At 34.2% G+C, this 22,411-nt stretch overlaps 1 protein-coding gene across 5 annotated transcripts in view; it reads left to right on the top strand.

Moving 5' to 3' along the window:
* Positions 1-22,411, top strand: part of CTNNA3 (catenin alpha 3) — a 1,835,081-nt gene that overhangs the window by 1,729,642 nt on the left and 83,028 nt on the right. For all 5 annotated transcript variants that reach the window (XM_064374172.1, XM_064374173.1, XM_064374171.1 and 2 more), the window contains one exon: positions 15,497-15,602. In XM_064374172.1, the coding sequence (XP_064230242.1) occupies positions 15,497-15,602 (106 nt within the window). The remainder of the gene's footprint in view (positions 1-15,496; positions 15,603-22,411) is intronic.

Genomic DNA, 22,411 nt, shown 5'->3' with positions numbered 1-22,411 from the left:
GAGCAGAGGAGAGTGGCAACGTTTCTTGGCTAGTGATGCTCCTTAGATGTTATAGCAAACAAACTTAATCGAAAAATAGGCTGAAGTCCTTAGGAGAACTTCTACCTAGAAACCACAATTTTCAGTATTGTAAAGGTTCTTAGCTAACATTAATGGCTATTTTTGTTGGTTCTAGAGAACATTGGATGGTCAGTCATGGACCGCCACAACTAGGTAACATGTCTGTATGAACCAAAAGTCCAACTGGGGGAAAAAACATTAGTGATTTTCCCCCTTAGGTCTGTCTTTTCACACCCAAGTGTAATGGGGAAAAAAAAGGAAAAAAAAAAGATAAATGCCAGATTGCTGATGAAAGAAATTCAACCAAAGAAGGGGCTATTTATTTTATAATATTTGGGACTGGTTCAGGTAGACAGAGAATAATGTTTTAATCAGACCCACTGAGAACAATGACTGGGAATATCTTCTTTCTGTATATTTCTTCGCAATATATAAAACATTCCACTGATTCTGAAGTACCCATCGAATTTCAGTGCTTTAAGATGCATACTGACATAAAACCTATAATGATGCTTTCACTGTGTGTTCTATTTTTAATTGGCTCTGAAAACATGAATTTAAACTCCTTGCTATTCGGTTGAAACTGACCTGTATTCTTATATGTTGGAGAAAAGTTAAAAAGTGTTGAGTGTCTAAAATTCTGTTTTCTTATTTATAGGACAAAGATAATAGATTTTAGGAGCAGAGTGGGCATGCAAAGCAGCATATGATGTGATGTGCACAATTATGGGCATATCCATGCTGTGAATGGCAGCCCTTAAATCTGTACAGGGTGAAAGGTGTGCAGCTCAGTGCTGGGTATGAGAAATGAGTAAGAAAAGCAGGCAATTGCAACAGTACCTGGAACATTGTAAGCACATAGTAACACAATAACACAATAATGTTTGTTATTACGTATGTTTTCAGTACAAAATCACACAAAAAATATTAAATCTTCAGACTTTTAAAGTCATGGATAAAACTGTCTTTTTTGCTACAGACAAAAATCAAAATTATTTGGCTTGCTGACCTCTATGCCAAATAAATTGTTCATTCTAATTCTACCTTTGATTCCACGTATGGGTTTCGTTGTTTTTTTGTGGGTAGTTTTTTTGTTTTTTGTTGTTTTTTGCCCTTCATGAAATGATTCTATGAATTCTATAATCTGTCTAGGATTTGTTACAAGACTAACAGATAAAAGGCAAGTTGGGGTATTTGAGGACTGAAGAACAGAAAAAAAATTATGTCTAGGAATTTTTTAGAAACTTAGTTTTGAATTTGAGGAAGATAATTTCTTCTCTCTCTCTCTCTCTCTCTCTCTCTCTGTCTCTCCCCCCCAACACACACAAACACACACACACACACACAGACACATGCACACACACCACCACCACCAATAGCAACAGCAACAGTAATATTCTCACAGGTTGATCCCCAAAGTATCTTGGAAATACACTCTATCCTTGTTTCATAAGCAAATGCAACATTGAATATGAAACACTATTATTATGCAAGTAAAATTCTTATAATTTTTGTTTTTAATAATAGATCTTCTAGATTGTGACAATCTCAAAATAAGAAATAAAATTGGTCTTGTGCCCAGGCAGGGTGTATGTCATGTAATTAGAGCTGTATTAGTGAAGTGCCTCAGTTCTTCCTCAGTTTTTTCCATCTACTTGGTGACATCCAAAATTTTCTTTCACAAGGAATACAGCCTTTTGTTGCTGAAAGGAAAATAAATAAAATATAGGATTTTAGCACCCCTGGGATGATGTGCAAAGGCAATGTTGTGAGTTCTCAAAACCCTGTTTTCTTTTCTTTCATGGACCAAATAGAATACATTTCCCAGCTTTCTTTGCAGTTACATGAACCTTTGTATCTGAATTCTAGATGTGGGTGGGAGTGATGTGTGTCAATTTCTGTCTCAACCCCAGAAGTCTCCTATGAAATCTATTCTCATTCCTTTCTGTTGTTGGATATCTGGATGCAATGATTCCTGCAGCGGGCTCTGGAGCCTTAGGGGACAGGATATTTTATAGACAGAAGGTACCTGGTTCCTTGAACAACTATGTGGTACATAGCCCACCACCCCACAATCCACCTGGACTATTATGTGAGAGTGGAATAAACATTATTGTGTTAAGCTACTAAGACATTTTGATGTTATAATAGCAGTTAGGCTACTCTGAATAATACAGAACAAGAGGAACAGAAATGAGACAAATATATACAATGTCAGACAAACATTTTCTCTCTTTCATGGAGCAATACCTTTTTCAGACTTGAATCCTAAAAGTTCCTCAGGATACTAATTACTCAAGATGATTACTCCCTGATTATTCACTAGCTGATTTTCCGAGGACTTTTATAGGGTCCTCAAAACTTTAGAATGACACTTTACAAGAGAAAGTAACACCCAGAGGGAGAACTTTGCCTAATTAAAATTTCATGTTTGAATAGTAGGAGAACAGTATGTCCTTGCTTGAGTCTGTATCTCTTTTCAACTCATCATTTTTGGTTGCTTCCATGATAATTACTTTTTTCTTTTTTATCTAATACAGAATTACAAGTAAGAGAATTCTGATAGTAGAATTCCCTTACTCTTGTAATTTAGCTCTATTCTTGTGGAGCTAAATTACTTAATCCTAGGAAGTTATACCACGACCCCCAAAACCTACCACAAAGATCTGTCACTAAGAGTAAATAAACTCTATATTAGGAGTTAAATAACAACTTGAAACAATAACAACTATACACAGAGAGTTTATGTGTGTATATATTTTATGTTTTTTCCTAGTAAAAGAATATTATGGATGAGACGGCAAAGTAATACTGACAGCAGGTCTAAGAAGGAACTTACCATAATCCATTCAGTTGATGTTATCTGGAAAGTACTGTAATTTTTTAATTAAAAAAATGAAAAAGTACTCATGTACCTTCAGAACAGTAAAAAAAAATAAGTAAAATGAAAAGGTAGATTTTTATAAAATATAATTATTTGTAAAAGAAGGAAAGAAAAAATGGCATTCAATGAACATCTACTATGTGCCAAATATTGTCTAAAACATCTGATTTTCTATTCCTTACCATGTGACAAATGCCACAATTTTACTTTAATGAAGAGAAAAGAAACTCAGACCAGCAAAGTCACCTACTGAAGACTACTTGGTTAATCAGTGGCAGTCCTGGGATGCAGACAAAATTTATTTTTCAAGTCTGTATTCATTTCAATCTACTTTATTGCAGCACTAAATTTGAATGTTAGAAATAAAATGATTGTGTCTAAAGCTAAGACTCTCAGATAAAAGTTCCATTTGTTATAAATAAACGTCAAAGTGCAATCTCCCATGTAGCATGGCACATGGAATGGCTGAGTTGGAGTGTAGTGTTCAGAACCCAGAGAGAAGGGGAAAGGGAGGAGAGGTAATGGGAATAAGAGACAGAAAGAAGTAATAATATCTCAAGAAAGAAAACCAGGGACTGTAGGCTACTGGGGCCATTTCAACCACTTGTCATGACCCCTGAAATCTATGTAATGTAGTGTATATACTTCTTATTTTACTGGGACAGAGATTTAGGCTGTATTCCTTGAGGCTGCTATATGTGAGCAAATCACTGCCGGTGGCCCTCCCAACAACCTATCACCTATATTTAACCCTTGATGTCAGTCTGTTGCATTCATGGTAATGCCCATCAATGGTTAAGGTGATCTTCTAATATTTTGATTTTTAACTTGGTGTGTTTTACGGGAGGCAACATAGCATAGTTGTCAAAACTGGACTCTGTAGCCACATTGCCTGAGTTTAGATCCCATCTCCAATATTTACTAGCTATGTAACTTGGTCAAGCTATGTTTAAACTTGTCTGTTCATTAGTTTCCTCACCTGCAAAATAAGGACAAGAATAACATTAAACTTAAGGATTATTATACTGATAAAATTAGTGTGTATATAGAACAATATCTGGCAATCAGCAAATGCTAAATGTGCTAACTCTTATCATAGAAGGAAATATATGCTATTATTGTTTTCATCTATAAAGTGAATAACCATGTTATGGGACTTATTCTATATAAATATCAAAGGAAAAAAGGATTAAGGGGAAAGTTTTTGGTCTTTAATACTACTATGTTATCAGGGATTTAGGAGCTACAAAATGTAAAAGTATAATTAAGCTTTCTGTTTGTTTTCACACAATAGCAGAAACTACCAAATCACTTTGTAGATATTCACTGTCTCTAAAAAGACAAAATAAGTCTATGAAAACATTTGGATTTTTTTTTGTTTTAAAACCATAGCCCTAGTTAACTGACCTGTTTCTGATCACCTGTACCAATTTCTTATTTCTCATTTTAATCAAAAGAAAAAAGAGGAAAGAGATGAATGCCAGAAATAAGATGAGGTCAGGGATAGGAAAGAGAGTCAAGGATGGGGCAGTGTCAAAAAATGGCTGGCAGGTTTATGCCAAACCAATAAATTAAGTTTCAAAGATATTCCTTTCACTTATTTGAATAGAATGTTCATGGTATCATGATCACTGGGTTATGGTAACCTTTTTCATTATACTTTCTAACCCATAATGTTTTAAAATTATCTTTATTACATTTTGCTTCCTTTAATTGACAAAATGTATATATTTATTGTGTACAAGATGATGTTTTGAAGTATGTATAAAAATGGACTGGCTAATTAACATATGCACTACCTCACATAGTTGCTTGCATCTGGCCCTCTGCTTTAGAGCTTGATCTGCTCTTTTGTGGATTATTATTGTAACCACTATTTATTAAAGACTTCTGGCCTCTGATTTCTTTAAAATATTTCCGATCTCTAACCCTTCATCCTCTAGGTCTTTCTCTGTAGGTCCAATGCAATAATTTAAGGTGCTGTTTGCTGACAGGAGATCCCGTGAACCCATTATGAAAGTGAAGGCAGCAAACAACCTTTGAATGTATTTCCCAATTTAAAAAGCCTTCATTACATAGTACATTTCAGGCTGATAATTTTTAAAATTTATCATAGTTTCAGTAATTGTAGCATCCTCTGGAAGTTTGGCATGATATAGACTCATTTGTAAAATGTGTATTTTGTTTGGCATTCAGTAGGAAGCTTGCCAGGCAATACATTTAATTAAGAACCTGAGGAAGAGAATAATTCTGATTTGGCATAGTGTATTGTCATTACTTTTAGGTTCCACATGTGTTTAAGATAGTGGTCTCCTAACAAGGTATGCATTTAAAGCTAGAGGTAATTTCCCTTACATCAGTCCAGGGTTTTTAAACAGGGAAGCATACTATTTTGAGGGGAAGGGTACTTTAGCTGCTCTTTAGATATAACACTGTCTGTCATTTAAGCTATGAGAGCCTTAGCTGCTCTCCTTAGAAACAACTTTTGTTCATTGTTTAAGACCTTGAAAATTGATGCATTGCCTTTCAGGAGCGTAGACCACTTTATTTAAGTTTAACTTTCTCTAGAGATGCATTGAAATAATGAAATGCAATGCCTTTCTTGAACATAACCATGTACATAACATCTCGTCCTGCCTGATGTATAAAGTAAATCTGATAAGAGCAACTCAAATATTGTAATGATTAATGTTGATTTTTTTTATTACAAAGCAACCATTGTCAGCAGATTCAGAGAAAACGTGTGATGATAACCATCTATGAGATCAGGTTTTCATTGTGTTAGACATGCTGTTTCATTTTTACAGGGAAACTTGCTAATAATGATTTTGAAAAGCACCATGGGAAAAGAGCAATGAAAGGACCTTTTTTGTCTTACATGACACTAGTATTTTAGGTTCAGGTTTTCAGGTATAGAGTTATTTGATAATTTAGCTTTGCATGAATCCACTCTGTCTTGTATCACTACATAGTGCTATTCTTCTCGGTGAACAAAGACTTTCCTCTAATAACACACATCTTACTGAATTTAATATTAGGAATGTCTATTCTCAAGGTCAGTTCAAGGCATAAATAAGACGTGCACAGATTGTTTTCATTCCCTGTCTTTTCTTCCTCAACTGTGTTTTGGCCTCTCAGAATTTTTCTTTTCTCACTCTAACTAGTTTATTCCTTTCTCCCTTCCTTATTATCCCTCTTTCCCTTGAAGCATCAAAACAATTGCTCTAGTGAGCTATTTCTTCAGGGTCCTATTCTCTGCTAGGGATAAGGAACAGAAATCCAATAATTAAAACCCGGAAATTTGTGTGGTGAGACTCAGTAGAGGGTTAGGAAATATGGAGAGAAGTGGTTTTAAATGGATGGAATAGCTACAATTATTCAGATAATCATTCATTAATATTTTTTTTCAAAAAAGGGATAATAGAAAAATATCTCCTTATCATATTTCAGTCCAGTTGCACATCTTTAAAGAAAGGAGCTCTTGGTGAAAGGATCTAGTTATATAGGTGTTTGACTATCCTTTCGCAGTAATGTGTCAAAAACAGTATGCATTTTTCTCCCAGAAATGCTGTTCTCATATCAAAATGGTCAATCACTCAGGAAACAAATGGAAAACTTCTCCAAAAATTAAAAGCACACTTCTTGCTTTTTGCCTACCTTGCAGAATCCTGAAATCAACTCAACTTTTATTCTATGGCGTTAGGAACCAAGATAATATGACTCCAGCTTTATACTCAACTACTACGATATACTTCCTTTTTCTTTTACTTCATAGAAAGTAAACAGATTCAGAGAGAACTGAGAGGGACAAAAATAAACCATGTAAGGAAGAATACATGAATGGTGTTCTTGTAGGCTCATTGACTTTCTGACACTCTCTGAGTTTAGATATCCCATCCTTTTTCTATAGGACAATTCTTTTCTTTCTGTCACACTTAAATCATGATATTTAAGTGGCATCACTTAGTAGTGACCAAACAAGATCAGATCAGAGGGTGGGAGGGGTAAGATCATGTAAAGGGACCCAGGCCACCACTCTCCACTTTCAACTGTAGTGTTCTCTTGGCTAACCCAAGATGCGTATAGCGATTGACCAATGCACAGCACCAGATTTTATATTTAGCTGGATTATTTTAGATGAATAGATAGTATTTCATTTCAGTACTTCTTACTAATTGTCCTCAGGTCTAAAAATTTTTTTTCTGGAAAATTTTTCAGTAATCTCAGCAATACTGTCAATATTTTCCTTTGAAGTGATGCTAGAATTAATGGATTTATTTAGGTAAGTCTTAGAGTAACTCCTCTTTGAAAATGGGAGAACCACTATGAGACCAACTAGAAGATAAATTTAATTTGTGTTTCCACATTGAAGGCCTTAGATTAGACATTTCTTAGGCTTGGACTTTGCATGTTTGAATCAATTGTGGAGAATCAATAATGGGATAAAAACAAAATACAATTAATGGAAAGACTGTCAAAACATATTAAAAAGAGAAAGATTGGAACAGGGGCTCCAAGATGGCTGACTAGAGGCATTCAGCAATTGCCTCCTCCACAAAGAAAGGCTAAAATATCAAGTACATAATCCTACTTTGAATACAGCATCTAAGACAGAACATTGGAATTCAACAGAGAAGTGTCAGGAAACACCCAAGGTAAGAAAAAACACGGAAGCAAGGCAGCCAGCTTGGCCAGGATCATCTGGGAGTTTGGAGAGTCACCTCAGTGTGGGAAAATAGTAAATGCCCCAGCAGTCCACATTCCCATCATGGACTCCTGCAACCCTAGTCACAGGAGAGTTCCTTGACCCCTGCAGACCATAAGGCTACCATAGAGAGCTGCCTGGATATTGTGTGATGACATTGCTCCAGATAGGTAGCTTATGCTGGGTACCGTACACACCTTGAGTTCTAAGCAGTTGTAGCACAGTGTCATTTTAAGAATGTGGCCCAAACCAGACTGCATCTGTCCCTGGGACCCAGCAGCCCCTGCATCCCTACATCCCTAGAACCCCACTGACATCTCCCTACATCCCCTACGGGACTGCAGTGGCATGAGAGTGATTAGACTCAGCAGAACAGCAGGGTCCTCAGCACTATAGAACACACAGCATCTTGCACCCTAGGGTATGGGTGGTGCAGCAGGCAAAGCAAGGTGCCTCTGGGACAAAGGGAGCCAAAGTATGTGCTCCCCAGAATCTGAAACTTGCTTGCCTGGGGATGCTGCCACTGATAGCAACTTTGCCTCCTCAGCAGCATTCAACTTACATGTGCTCTGAAGACTGGCTCTCCCCACTGCTGCTGCTTCTGCCAGTTGAGGACACTAAACCACATACTTTGAAGAGCCTGAGAGCCAACTGACTGGGGCTGCTGTCACTGAAAATAACCCTAGTTCCCAGCAACAGGCCCACAGTTTTTGAGGATGGATTCTCCCTTCTCACTGCTGCTGTTGCTGTCACCACGCAGCACTTTACCAGGGGAGCCTAGGGATCACCCTTGCCTGCCAACCACAGCCTGTACCTGTGTGCACAATCAAGGGGGTCTAATGACAGGCCTGTCTTGTCTGGCAACATTCCCAACACCTGGGCACATTGCCTAGGGATCTGGGGATCATCTTGCCCCACCACCACCGCTGATACTAGTGCAAGTATTTCAGGGGCTTAAGGGCAGGCCCACTCAGCTTATCACAGCCACCATTAACAGAAGCATGTTTCATCTGTGAACCCATGGAGTTGTCCGGTCACAGCTATGGCCACTGCTCATGCCATGCATGCTACCCAGGAACTTAATGAACTACATGGCCCAATACCGCCCCTGCCAGAACCCAAGAAAGCTACCTGGAGGTCCAACAATTAGCGTGCTTAGACCTAATTACATTGGTGCCCATGCATGCTGCCTGGGGCCCAAAGACAGGCATGCTTAGCCCACCACTGCCACCACTGAGGCCTGAGGACCAACCTACCTGCAGTTCCCATCCCTTACGAAGCCTTACCTAAAACAGCCTCCACTAACAACTACAGCCTAAGTGACAGAGGAAATAATAGACACCACTGAGGCTATTTACAGACAAATAAATCACACGGAGACTACGTTACTGCATGCACCCAGAATCGAGGCTAAAGTGCCCTATGAAACCAACACTACAGATAGATCTTCAGAACCTTCCCCTACAAAAGCCAGTCCAAAAAAATAAAGAAGTGACTTACACCATATCCAAAGATGTCAATGAAAGGACAAAAGAAGCATTAAATGTCAAGGAAATATGCCACATCTAAAGAAACACAATAATTGTCCAGCAAGATATGACAATAAGAAAGAAATTAATGAAATGATGAAAATAAGAGTTCAGAGTAATTATATTAAAGAAGCTCAGTGAGATACAAGAGAACACAGATAAATAATATAAAAAACTCAGAAAAAACAATTCAGAACATAAATGAGAAATTTACCAATGCGATAAGTATCATAAAAAAGAAACAGAAATTATGGAACTAAAAATTCAATGAATGAAATACAAAATTAATGTGGGATCTTCAACAATGGATTATATTATGCACCAGAAATAATTTTATAACTTGACTAAAGAATTTTTAAAATAACTTGGTCAGACAAAACAGAATAAAGAATAAAAAATATTGTACAAATCCTGTGTAACATATGGGACTCCATAAAGTAACCAAACTTTCAAATTCTGGGTATTCAAGAAGTTGAAGAGAAGCTCAACGCCATAAAAAATCTATTTAGTAAAATGATACCTGGAAACTTACGAGTCTTAGAAGAGATATCAACATCCAGATCCAGAAAACCTGAAGAGCCCCAAATAGATCCAACCCAAAAAGGTCCTGTTAAAGGCAAGTTATAGTCAAATTGTTGAAAGTCAAATACGAAGAAATGATTTTTTTTAATGGGAAGAGAATGATGGCAAGTAAAATATAAAGAAAACCTTATTAATCTAATGGCAGATTTTTCATCAGAAAAATTACAGATCAGGAGAAAATGAGATGATATATTCAGAGATCTAGGGGGAGAAAACAAAAAAAATGAACAATATACCTGGCAAAATTGATCCTTCAGCTATAAAAAATAAAGTTTTTCCCATACAAGCAAAAACTAAGGAAATTTGTTATTTTCCTGTGTTTTCATGGCTTATTTAAAGGGGTCATAGATCTGAAAGTGCAAAGATGCTATCTATTATCATGAAAACACAGAAAGTATAAAATTTACTGGTAAACATACAAATGTAGAAACTACTCAAATGGTACAACTACAGAAAAACACCAAACCATAATGATAAACAATAAGAAAGAAAGGAAAAAAGTATATAAAAAACATCCAAAAAACAATTTACAAAGGGACAGAAATACATCCTTACACATAAATAATAACCTTGAAGGTAAATGGATTAAATTTTGCTCTTAAAAGATACAGCATGGTGGCTCATGCCTGTAATCTCAGCACTTTGGGAGGCCAAGGTGGGCAGATCATGAGGTCAAGAGTTCAAGACTAGTCTGGCCAACATGGTAAAACCCCGTCTCTGCTAAAAATATAAAAATTAGCTGGTCTCGGTGGCCCGTACCTGTAGTTTCAACAACTCGGGAGGCTGAGGCAGGAGAATCATAGACTGGCTGAATGGGTTTGAAAACAAAAACCAAAATCCAAAACAAAGACCACATGACCCAACTATCTACTGTCTCTAAGAAACTCACTTCACCTGTAAAGACATATAGAATGAAAGTAAAGGGATTGAAAAAGATATTTTGTGCAAACAAAAACCAAAATTGAGCATATGTATTTCTATATCTGATAAAAACATATTTAAGTCAAAAACAGTAAAAAAAAGAGACAAGGTCATCATATTAAAGGGATAAATCCAGCAAGAGGATATAAAAATTATAAATACATATGCACTCAATATGAAAACACCCAGATATATAAAGCAAATATTACTACATCAAAATGGAGAGATGTACTCCAATGCAATAATAGTTGGAGACTTCAACACTCAACTCTTAGCATTAGAAAGATCATCTAGACAGAAAATTTATAAAGAAACATTATATTTAAACTGCACTTTAGACCATATTGGTCTAACAGGCCAATCTATGAATATTTTATTGAACAACTGTAGAATATACATTTTTCCCAAGTACATGGACATTGTGCAGGATTGATGCTATGTCAGGCCACAAAACAAGTCTTAAAAAATGTTTTTAAAGTTAATATCATACCAAGTATCCTCTTATGCCACAATCAAATAAAACTAAAAATCAATAAAAAGAGGAATTTTGGAAGCTGTACAACTACCTAGAAATTAAACAGCAAGCTCCTAGACAACCATCAAGTTGATGAAGAAATTAAGTAGGAAATCAAACAAGTTTCTGAAAAAATGAAAATAAAACAAAAGATACCAAAACCTATAGAATAGAGCAAAAGCAGTGCTAAGAGGGAAATTCATAGCAATAAATTCCTACAATAAAAAAAGTAGAAAGATTTCAAATAAACAATCTAATGATGCACATCAAGGAATTAGAAAAGGAAGAGCAAACCAAATCCAGAATTAGTAGAAGGAAAGAAATAATAAAGATCAGAGCAGAACTAAATGATACACAGACTAAAAAACATACAAAAGATCAACAAAGCAACAAGTTGGTTTGTGAAAATATAAAAAAATTTAATAACCTGCTAGCGAGACTAACCAAGAGAAGAAAGAATACCCAAATAAACAAAATTACAAATGTAAAAAGAGGTATTACAATTGATATCACAGAAATACAAAAGATCATCAGACACTATTATTAACAGTTAACATTTACAAACTGTAAAACAGGGGAAATGAATAAATTCCTGGAATCACAAAATCTACCAAGATCAAGTCTGGAAAAAATAAAAAATCTGAACAGAACAATAATGCATAATAAATTGAATCAGTAACAAAAAGTCTCCCAACAAAGAGAAGCCCAGAATTGGATCTTTCGTTGCTGAATTCTACCAAATGTACAAAGAATAACTAACATTGATTTTCCTCAAGCCATCCCACAAAATTGAAGAGGAGGGAATTCTTCCTATTTCACTTTATGAGCCAGCATTACCCTCATACCAAAACCAGACAAGAACACAAGAAAGAAAAAAACTACAGGTCAATATCCATGATGAATGAGACACAAAAACCTTCAACAAAATGCTAGCAAAATGAATCAAACAGCACACCAAAAAGATAATACAAGTTAATCAAGTGGAATTTATCCTTGGGATGCAAGGATGATTCAACATACACAAATCAATAAACATGATACATCACATCAAAAGAATGAAAGATAGACAAACGTGATCATCTCAATAGGCTTAGTAAAAGCATCTGATAAAATTCAACAGCTTTTCATGATCAAAATTCTCAAGAAACTAGATTTAGAAAGGACATACCCCAATATACTAAAGGCCATATATTACAAACTCACAGTTAACATCATACTGACTGGGCCAAAGCTGTATGCTTTTCTATCAAGATCTGGAACAAGATGAGGATGCCCACTGTTATAACTCCTCTTCAACATTCTAGTACTAAAGGTTATCAGTCAGAGCAGTCAGGAAAAAGAAAGAAATAAAAGGCATCTACATTAGAAAAAGGGAGGCCAAATTGTCCCTCTTTGCAATGAAATTCTATTTGGAAAAACTTAAAGACTCCACCAAAACACTCTTATATTTGGTAAATAAAGGAAAGTTGCAGAATACTAAATTGATATACAAAAATCAATAGCATTTTTATACATCAATCTGAACAATTTGAAAAAAAATCAAGAAGCAATCCCATATAAAATAGCTACAAAAATTTAAAACCTAGGAATAATTTTAACCAAACAAAGAATTACTTCTACAAGCAAAACTATAAAATACTGGTCGAAGAAATTGAACAAGATGCAAAAAATTAAAAGATATCTCATGCCCATAGATCAGAAGAATCAATAATGTCAAAATATCCATACTACCTAAAGAAATCTACATATTCAGTGGAATTCTCTCAAAATAACAATGACATTCTTTACAGAAACAGAAAAACCAATCCTAAAAGTTACATATTAATAGAACCACGAAAGACCCCAAATAGCCAGAGTAATATTCAGGAAAAGAACAGAAAAAAGGACACGACACATCATATACCTGACTTCAAATCATACCATAAGGCTATAGTAACCAAAAAAAGCATTGTATGGGCATGAAAATAGACACAGAGATGAATGGAACAGGATAGAGAACCCAAAAATAAATCCACCCGTTTCTAACCAACTGATTTTCAACAAAGGTGCAAAGAACAGACACTGGGGAAAGGATGGCTCTTCAATAAATGGTGCTGGGGAAACAGGATAATCATAATCAGAAGAATGAAACTAGTCCCCTATCTCTTACCATATACAAAAATCAAATCAAGATTAGCTAAAGACCTAAACATAAGATCCAAAATTTTAAAAATACTTGAAGAAAACATAGGGGAAATGTTTCAGGACATGGGTCTAGACGAAGATGTTATGGCTAAGACTTCAAAAGCACAGGCAAGTAAAAATAGGCAAATGGGACTATCTTAAACTACAAAGCTTCTGCACATCAAAATAAATAATCAACAGAGTAAAGAGACAGCCTGTTAAATGGTAGAAAATATTTAATATATATATATTTTTTAATTAATTTATTTTTTTAATTGCATTTTAGGTTCTGGGCTACATGTGAAAAACATGCAAAGTTGTTGCATAGGTGCATACGTGGCAGTGTGATTTGCTGCCTTCCTCCCCTTCACCTATATATGGCATTTCTCCCCATGCTATCTCTCCCCGACTCCCCATCCCCTGCTGTCCCCCCAACTGCCCCCCAACAGACCCCAGTGTATAGTGCTCCCCTCCCTGTGTCCATGCGTCCCCATTGTTCAATACCCGTCTATGAGTGAGAACATGCGATGTTTGATTTTGTGTTCTTGTGTCAGTTTGCTGAGAATGATGGTTTCCAGGTTTGTCCATGTCCCTACAAAGGACGCGAACTCATCGTTTTTGATGGCTGCATAATATACTTGTAAACTATTCATCTAATAAGGGGCTAATATTCAGAGAATACATGGAATTAAAGCAACTCAACAGGAGAAAATAATAATAATCCCACTAAAAAGCAGGCAAAGGTCATGAACAGACATTTATCAAAAGAAGACAAATGACCAATAGGTATGTGAAAACATGCTCAACATCACTAATTAACATGAAAATGCAAATCAAAACTATAGTAAGATATCATTTTACCTCAGTTAGAATGACTACTATTAAAAAGTCAAAAACAATATGCTGGCAAGTGTATGTTGAAAAGGGAACTCTCATACACTGTTGATGGGTATGTAAACTAGCACAGCCATTATGGAAAACAATATGGAGATTTCTCAAAAAGTGAAAAGTAGTACTAACGTATGATGTAGCAATCTCACTCCTAAGTATTTATCCAAAGAAAAGGAAATCAGCGTTTCAAAAGGATTCCTGCACTCCTATTTTTATTGTAGTATTATTCACAATAGCAAAGATATCAAATCAATCTAAGTGTTCATCAATGGATAAATAAAATGTGGTATGTATACATACACAATGAAACAGTCAGACTTAAAAAATAATGAAATCCTAACATTTACAGCAACATGGATGAGTCTGGAGGACATTATGCTAAGTGAAATAAGTAAGACAAATATCACATTCTCCTCCATATGTGAGAGCTAAAAATATTGCTCTCATGGAGGTAGAAAGTAGAATGATAGCTACCTGAGGCTTGGCATAGTGTCTGTTGGGGACTGGGGGGATAAGAGAGGTTGGTTAATGGGAGCAAGCATACAGTTAAATAGAAAGAACAATTCAAATGTTCAATAGTAGAATAGGGTGACTATAATTAAAAACAATGTATTGAATATTTCAAAATAACTAGAAGACTTCAAATATTTTCAACAAATAGAAATAATACTTGATGTGATGGATACCCTAAATACCATTACTTAATCATTACACATTCTATGCATGTATAAATAACAATATAATACATGTACCCCCATAAAAAATGAATAATCAATAAAATTTTTTAAAAAATAAAATATAGCAACAGAAAAAATGTGAAATATTAAAGGTAGAAAAAATGTCGATAAAAAATGAACTGTTGGATACAACGTCCAAAATACTATGTTTCTTCCTAGAATCAGGAAAATACCTTTGCCTTGAGGCATATAGATCTATGAAGGGTACTCTAGGCTGAGTTTTACTATAATAAACACCTGGGAATGAAGACTGAAAGGTCTTCATCTTCTCTGTAGTATTTACTGACTTAACACAATAGGCTTGCATTTTTTAAAACATTTATTTAATACTGAAGTCTAATTATGGTCTTTTCAAAACCAAAATATTAAAACCAATAGCTGTTCTTTGGGATGCAAATATTTTACATATGTGGATGGATGGATAAATTTATATGTTTTTTCATGAACCAACACAGCTAACATATATTTTTTCATGAACACTACAGTTAACATATACATTTTTTTTTTCAGGGGCAAAGGACCACTAAAGCATACAACTGATGTGATCTATGCGGCAAAAATGATATCAGAATCAGGGTCAAGGATGGATGTCCTTGCTCGGCAGATTGCTAATCAGGTGAGTTACTTACAAACGGACGTGGTAAAAGTTCATGCTAATTGCTCTTTGCCATTACAACATTGATTGCGGTAAAGTTAAGTTTTTACTCCGTTCAACCATTTTTTTCTAAATTATAATTGAATTTCTAATAACAGTATTAATACACTAGAAAGTGGATGATTATAAGGAAGCTTAATTATTTCATAGGGCAGATTTTTTAGCTTCAAATTTACTCAAATTATTTCAAGTATCAGCTATTCAGCATCAAATATACTCAATTTATTTTAGTTGGTTGTAATTACAAAACTAAGTTTTGTTGTTGGTGTTGACAGCTTATATTTCTTCCTTTTTTGGTTATGGATTTTTAACATTTATTTTTATTATGCTTTATTTTTAATTGGCATATAATAATTGTATCTGTAGAATACATATATTTCTATACATGTATACACTGTGTATTGATCAAATTAGGGAATGGGCATATACTATGCCTCCAACATTTATCATTTCTTTGTTTTGGAAATATTCAAAATCTTCTAATACAGCTATTTTGAAATATGCGATGAATTATTAACTATAGTCAGCCTACTGTGTTACAGAACACTAGAATTTATTCATTCTATATAACGGTATTTTTGTACCATTAACCAACTTATTTTTATTCTCCCCTCTCCACTACTCTTCCCTGCCCCTGATAACCATTATTCTATTCATTAATTCTATAAGATACTACTTTTTAAACTCTCACATATGAGAACATGTGGTACTTGTCTTTCTATACCAGACTTATTTCACTTAACATAACGTCCTCCAGTCTCGGTCATGTTGCCACAGATGACAGTATTTTATTCTTTTTTTTTGGCTGAATATTCCATTGTGTTGTATAGCACATTTTTTTCATCCATTCATTCATTGGTGGGCAGTTGGATTGATTCTAACTGGTTGATAGATTGTGAGCAGTGCTGCAGTGAGCATAGGAGTGCAGATATCTCTTTGACATACTGCTTCTCCTCCTTTAAATAAATACCCAGTAATGGATTGCAAGATTATATGGTAGTTCCATTATTAGTTTATTATTATTATTAGAGTTGTTTTTTTTTTTCCGAGATGGAGTCTCGCTCTGTCACCCGGGTTGGAGTGGAGTGGTGCAATCTCAGCTCACTGCGACCTCCACCTCTCAGGTTCAAGCAATTCTTCTGCCTCAGCCTCCTGAGTAACTGGGATTACAGGTGTGCACCACCACACCAGGCTAATTTTTGTATTTTTAGTAGAGACAGAGTTTCACCATATTGGCCAGGCTGGTCTCGAACTCCTGACCTACTGATTCTGCCCTCCTCAGCCTCCCAAAGTGCTGGGCTTATAGATGTGAGCCACCGTGCCTGACCTATTATTAGTTTTTAAAGAAAACTCCTATACTCCATAATGGCTGTACTAATTTACATTCCCACCAACAGGGTATAAGAGTCCCCCTTTCTCTATATTCTTGACAGAACTTTATTTTTGTTTTTTCAGTTATAGCCATTTTAACTGGGGTGAGATTATATCTTATTGTGGGTTTGATTTGCATTTCCCAGGTGATTAATGATATGGAACTTTTTTTCACATACCTGTTGGCCATTTGTATGTCTTCTTTTGAGAAATGTCTATACATATCATTTGCCCATTTAAAAATTTTTTTTTCTTGTTGATTTGTTTGAGTTGCTTTTGTATTCTGTATTTTAATCCCTTGTCAAATAGATAGTTTGAAAATATCTTCTATCATTCTGTAGATTATCTTGTCACTCTGTTAATTGTTTTCTTTGCTGTGCAAAATGCTTTTAGTTTGATATAACTCCATGTGTTTATTTTTGCTTTTGTTACCTGTGCTTTTAAGGTCTTAGCCATCAAATCTTTGTCAAAATCAATGTCCTGAAACATTTTCCATATGTTTTCTTCTACTGTTTTATATGTATTGGATTTTATACTAGGCCTTTATTTTGATTTGATTTTTCCATATGGTGAAAGATAGGGATCTAGCTTCATTTGTCTGCAATAGATAGCCAATTTTCCCACCACTGTTTACTGACAATCCTTTTCTCAATATGTGTTCTTGATGCTTGTTCAAAATCTGTTGGCTATAAATATGTGAATTTATTTTTGGGTTCTCCATTTTGTCCAGTGGTCTATGTGTGGCCTTTTTTTATGCCAGTACCATGCAGTTTTAGTTACTATATCCTTGTAATATATTTTGAAGCCAGGTAGTGTGATGTTTCTAGGTAGTATAATGTTCTTTTTCTCGGGACCGCTTTGGCTATTGGGAGTCTTTTGTGGTTCTATGTAAATTTTAGAATTTTGTTTTCTATCTATGTAAAAAATGTCATTGGTATTTTGCTAGGGGTTACACTGAATCTGTATATTGTTTTGGGCAGTATGGACATTTTAACAATATTAATTCTTTCAATACATGAACAGAGGATATCTTTTTTTTGTCTTCAATTTCTTTTATCAATATTTTATAGTTTTATAGTAGAGATTTTTCACCTCGTTAGTTATATTGATTTCTAGGTATTTTGTTTTTTGTAGCTATCAGAAATAGGATTGCTTGCCTGAGTTCTTTTTTAGATTATTCACTATTTGTGTATAGACATGCTGTTGATTTTTGCATGTTGATTTGGTATTCTTCAACTTTATTGAATTTGTTTGTCAAATCTAAGAGGTTTTTGGTAGAGTCTTTAGGTTTTTTTCTTAATGTAAGACCATGTCATCTACAAACTAGGACAATTTGACTTCTTCCTTTCCAATTTGGAAACTCTCTATTTATTTCTCTTACCTTATAGCTCTAGCTAAGCTGTTCAGTTCTATGTTGAATAAAAATGGTGAAAGTGGGCAGCCTCGTCTTGTTCCAGATCTTACAGGAAAGGCTGTCAATTTTTTCCTTATTTTAACTCTTCAAAAATCAATACATTGTAAAATGTTATAATGTTAGGTTTTCTGTGTCAACAATATATTCTGACATTCTATTGAAAATTCAAAGAAAAATAGTATTTAGTAGAATACTAAAGAGAATACTGAAGATATAAAATGCATGAAGTATATAATTATTATAGATAATGGTGTTTATAAACATTTTGGTTTCCTTTTTTTAGATTTCTCACGTTTATTCCAGTATTTCTAAGCAACTGCTACATTATTAGAAATACTTTTCACTTTAATTGAAAAATCTGCTGGTTTCATTAATGTGTTGAGACATTCAATTAACATTTCAGACTGGGATATAATATTATTTTGTGGCTTTTATACTCTGTTCAACTTCATAGTACAAATTTATTTCCCTTTGGGAAAAAAGTTGATTTTTTTAACAACTATTTTATATTATTTCTTGCTTATATAATCAGAGGGAAAGGTTTTTGAACTTTTTTTATAATGATTACTATTGTTCACTCTTTTTATACTCTCTTTCTTGGAACGTGAAGAACTCTCTCCTATTAAATATTGTATCTGTGGATATAAAGAAAATGAAACAAATAAAGACTAATTATAATACCATATAAATTATTTAATATCATTCCCAATAATAAGGAGCATGTCTTTTCCATGTTACTTTAGTCATTATAAAAATTTTATTAATCCTTTGTTTTTAGTAGTTTGTATTTATAGCGAAAGTAAACTGTCCTAATCTAAGTCAAAATTTCCGAGTTTGATTATGTGACTGAAGCCTATATGCCCATAGTTTTCTTTATTTTAGAATTTTATTGCATTCACTTTTATGAGACACTAAATCTTAGTGGAATAAGTGAAACGATAGTACATTAGACATATTTACATGTGTCAATAACTTTTTAAATACTGAATGCTTCCTACCATTATTTTTCTGTTTATGTTGAAACACTCAGTTTTCAAGTTGACATAATTATGTCACATTGAAGAGTTTTATTCTTATGTTGACAATCTTCTTTAATTGTATTGGGTTGCCTTTAAGTGGGTACTTTTATAACTGGCTTTATCAAATTATGTCATTGTTTTTAGCATTATTCAAATGGCATGGGAGAAAGCAAAAAGACCTTACTTCCATATAGCTTTGACATTTTAAGAGAAGCGTAGAGAAGTAGTCACTAACTAATGAAGAATTATAGATAACTCTTTTTGGCCTTTTCCATTTCATACATGTATCAGATGAATTACTTTTGTTCTGAAGAAATGTAGTTCTAAGCAATTAAAATTGAGAATGAAGAAACTGACTTAGTTATTACAGTGACCATCTAGGGAGGTTGTCTGTGAATGTGCTTCTGACATTATTATTTGACAGGTGAAATTTTAGACAAAAATAGCATCTGAAATTGATTATGGAATACAATTGAGCAATGTAAGCCAGGTGATTTTCAGTGTCTATGTATATTATGAAAAAATTTGCTGGATCATTGGTTACTTTGTATTTTGATCAATTTAATAGTTCAAAACTAATGCCTTCTAGTCTTAGTTTTTGCTGGTGTGTCAGAAGGTCAAACACTAATTTCCATTCCAACTAACATTAGTCTTGAAATTATGTATCTTATATACATCTAAATTATTTAAATGTATGTTTATATATATCATCTATTACATATATTACTAGACCCATTTAGTTACATTGTGTAAAATTTCAGAGTTAAAGTTCATATGTAGAAAGAATGAAACAGAATCAGATTAGCTGATGCTTCACATGCTGCTTGCTTGGTCTTTTTATTTTTATTTTTCACTTTTCCTTCCTTCATTGATTTCTGACTGTATATTTATTATGTGTATGCCACACACAATTCACTACTCTGGCTTTGACATTAGCTAGCCAGAAAGAGAAGAAGTAAAACCTTCTGTTTAAACTTCCAGTTCCCTTTTTGATTTTTCCCAATCATTCAACATTTTTTAGACTTTAGAATTGTCTCAAAATGGTGGTAGCATGAGTATGGCATCAAAGACATATTTGAGTCCTGTAGAGTTTTAGTACAAATTTTGTCTCCTTTAGATAGTATCCTTGTATAAAACAAGATTGTTATAGCTATTCTTAGCTATAACAATTATTAAAAATTTTGCTTATGAATTAAACAGAATAAGTTGGAGAAGTAAAATACAAATCCAAGATTTCAAGCTTTCAGTATACATATTTTCTATTTCTGTACACTACACTGTAATTAATCATATTAGCAGATATTCTAAATTAGATAAAGTAGCACTTCATTAGGTAGGGATGATGTACGTAAAGATTTCGAATAGTTACAGAAACAGTATAACCCAGATAGGAAGGAGACAATAGGAGGCAAAATAAAATTAGCATCTGCTGAAGTGTTTTGCACCAAGAGAGAAAAATACTAGCTTTCTGACCCCTGGGTGATATGTAAGGAGCCTAATTACTTCCTCCTTGGAATTTTGCCAAAGCAAAGATATCAAGGCTAATAGCTGGAAATTTTCACCTAATTGTAACTGAACACAGTGAAAATTAACTTTCAGTGTTAAATACATTGACAGGTAGTTCTAGTTCAAGAAAAGATGATTTTTAAAAACCAAAGTAAAGAGGTATAAACCAAATCACACAAAATGCACTCCATTATGAACAAAAAAACCTACAAGTATAATTTATATTAATATTTTATAAAATATTCTTGGAGGCTGGCCTCATTTGAATTGTTTTATGTTGATATTATAAGAGGCAAAAATTATTTTAATAAAACTATACTACTGAGAAGCTTCTGGAGCATTCATTATATCATGATTACACAACTCCTAAGGATATAATTACTAGATACACCTTGTGACAGTATGTCAGTATGTATATTTTAAGGCTATTATCTATCTGAAATTTATTTCCAGCAGAGATTTTTAAAATTTTATTTCAAGAAGTGTCTGGGGAACAGATGGTATTTGTTTACATGAATAAATTCATTAGTAGGGATTTCTGAGATTTTGGTGTACCCATCACCAAGCAATGTACACTGTACTGAATGTGCAGTCTTTTATCCCTCACCCCTCTTCAACTCTTTTCCCTGAGTCCCCAAAGTCCATTGTATCATTCTTATATGTTTGCGTCCTCATAGCTTAGCTCCCAATTATGAGTGAGACACAGGATATTTAGTTTTTCATTCTTGAGTTACTTCATTTAGAATAATGCTCTCCAATTCCATCTAGGTTACTGTGAATGTCATTATTTCATTCAGTTTTATGGTGGAGTAGTATTCAATTGTATGTGTGTGTGTATGTGTGTGTATATATACACACACACATACATATACATACAACATTTTCTTTATCCATTCATTGATTGATGGGCATTTGGGCTGGTTCTAGATTTATACAATTGCAAATTGTGCTGCAGTAAACATGCATGTGCAAGTATCTTTTTCATGACTTTTTTTCCTCTGGGTAGTTACCTGGTAGTGGGATTGCTGAATCAAATGGTAGTTCTACTTACAGTTCTTTAAGGAATCGCCACACTGTTTTCCAAAGTGGTTGTACTAGTTTACATTCCTGATAACAGTGTAAAAGTGTTCCTTTTTCACTGCATCCATGCCAACATCTATTATTTTTTGATTTTTTTATTATGGCCATTCTTGGAGGAGTAAGGTGGTATCTCATTTCCCTTATAATTAGTGATGTTGAACATTTTTCCATATGCTTGCTGGCCATTTGTATATCTTTTTTTGAGAATTGTCTATTTGTGTCCTTAGTCCACTTTTTGATGGGATTTTTTTTTCTGCTGATTTGTTTGAGTTATTTGTAGATTCTGATACTAGTTCTTTGTCAGATGTGTAGATTGTGATGATTTTTCTCCCACTCTGTGGGTTGTCCATTAACTCTGTTGATTATTTCTTTTGCTGTGC

This window comes from Aotus nancymaae, unplaced genomic scaffold (assembly GCF_030222135.1).
Source record: "Aotus nancymaae isolate 86718 unplaced genomic scaffold, 86718_ANA_hifiasm-v0.15.2.pri h1tg000010l, whole genome shotgun sequence".
Lineage (NCBI taxonomy): Eukaryota > Metazoa > Chordata > Mammalia > Primates > Aotidae > Aotus > Aotus nancymaae.
This window is presented reverse-complemented; position numbering and strand designations above follow the sequence as displayed.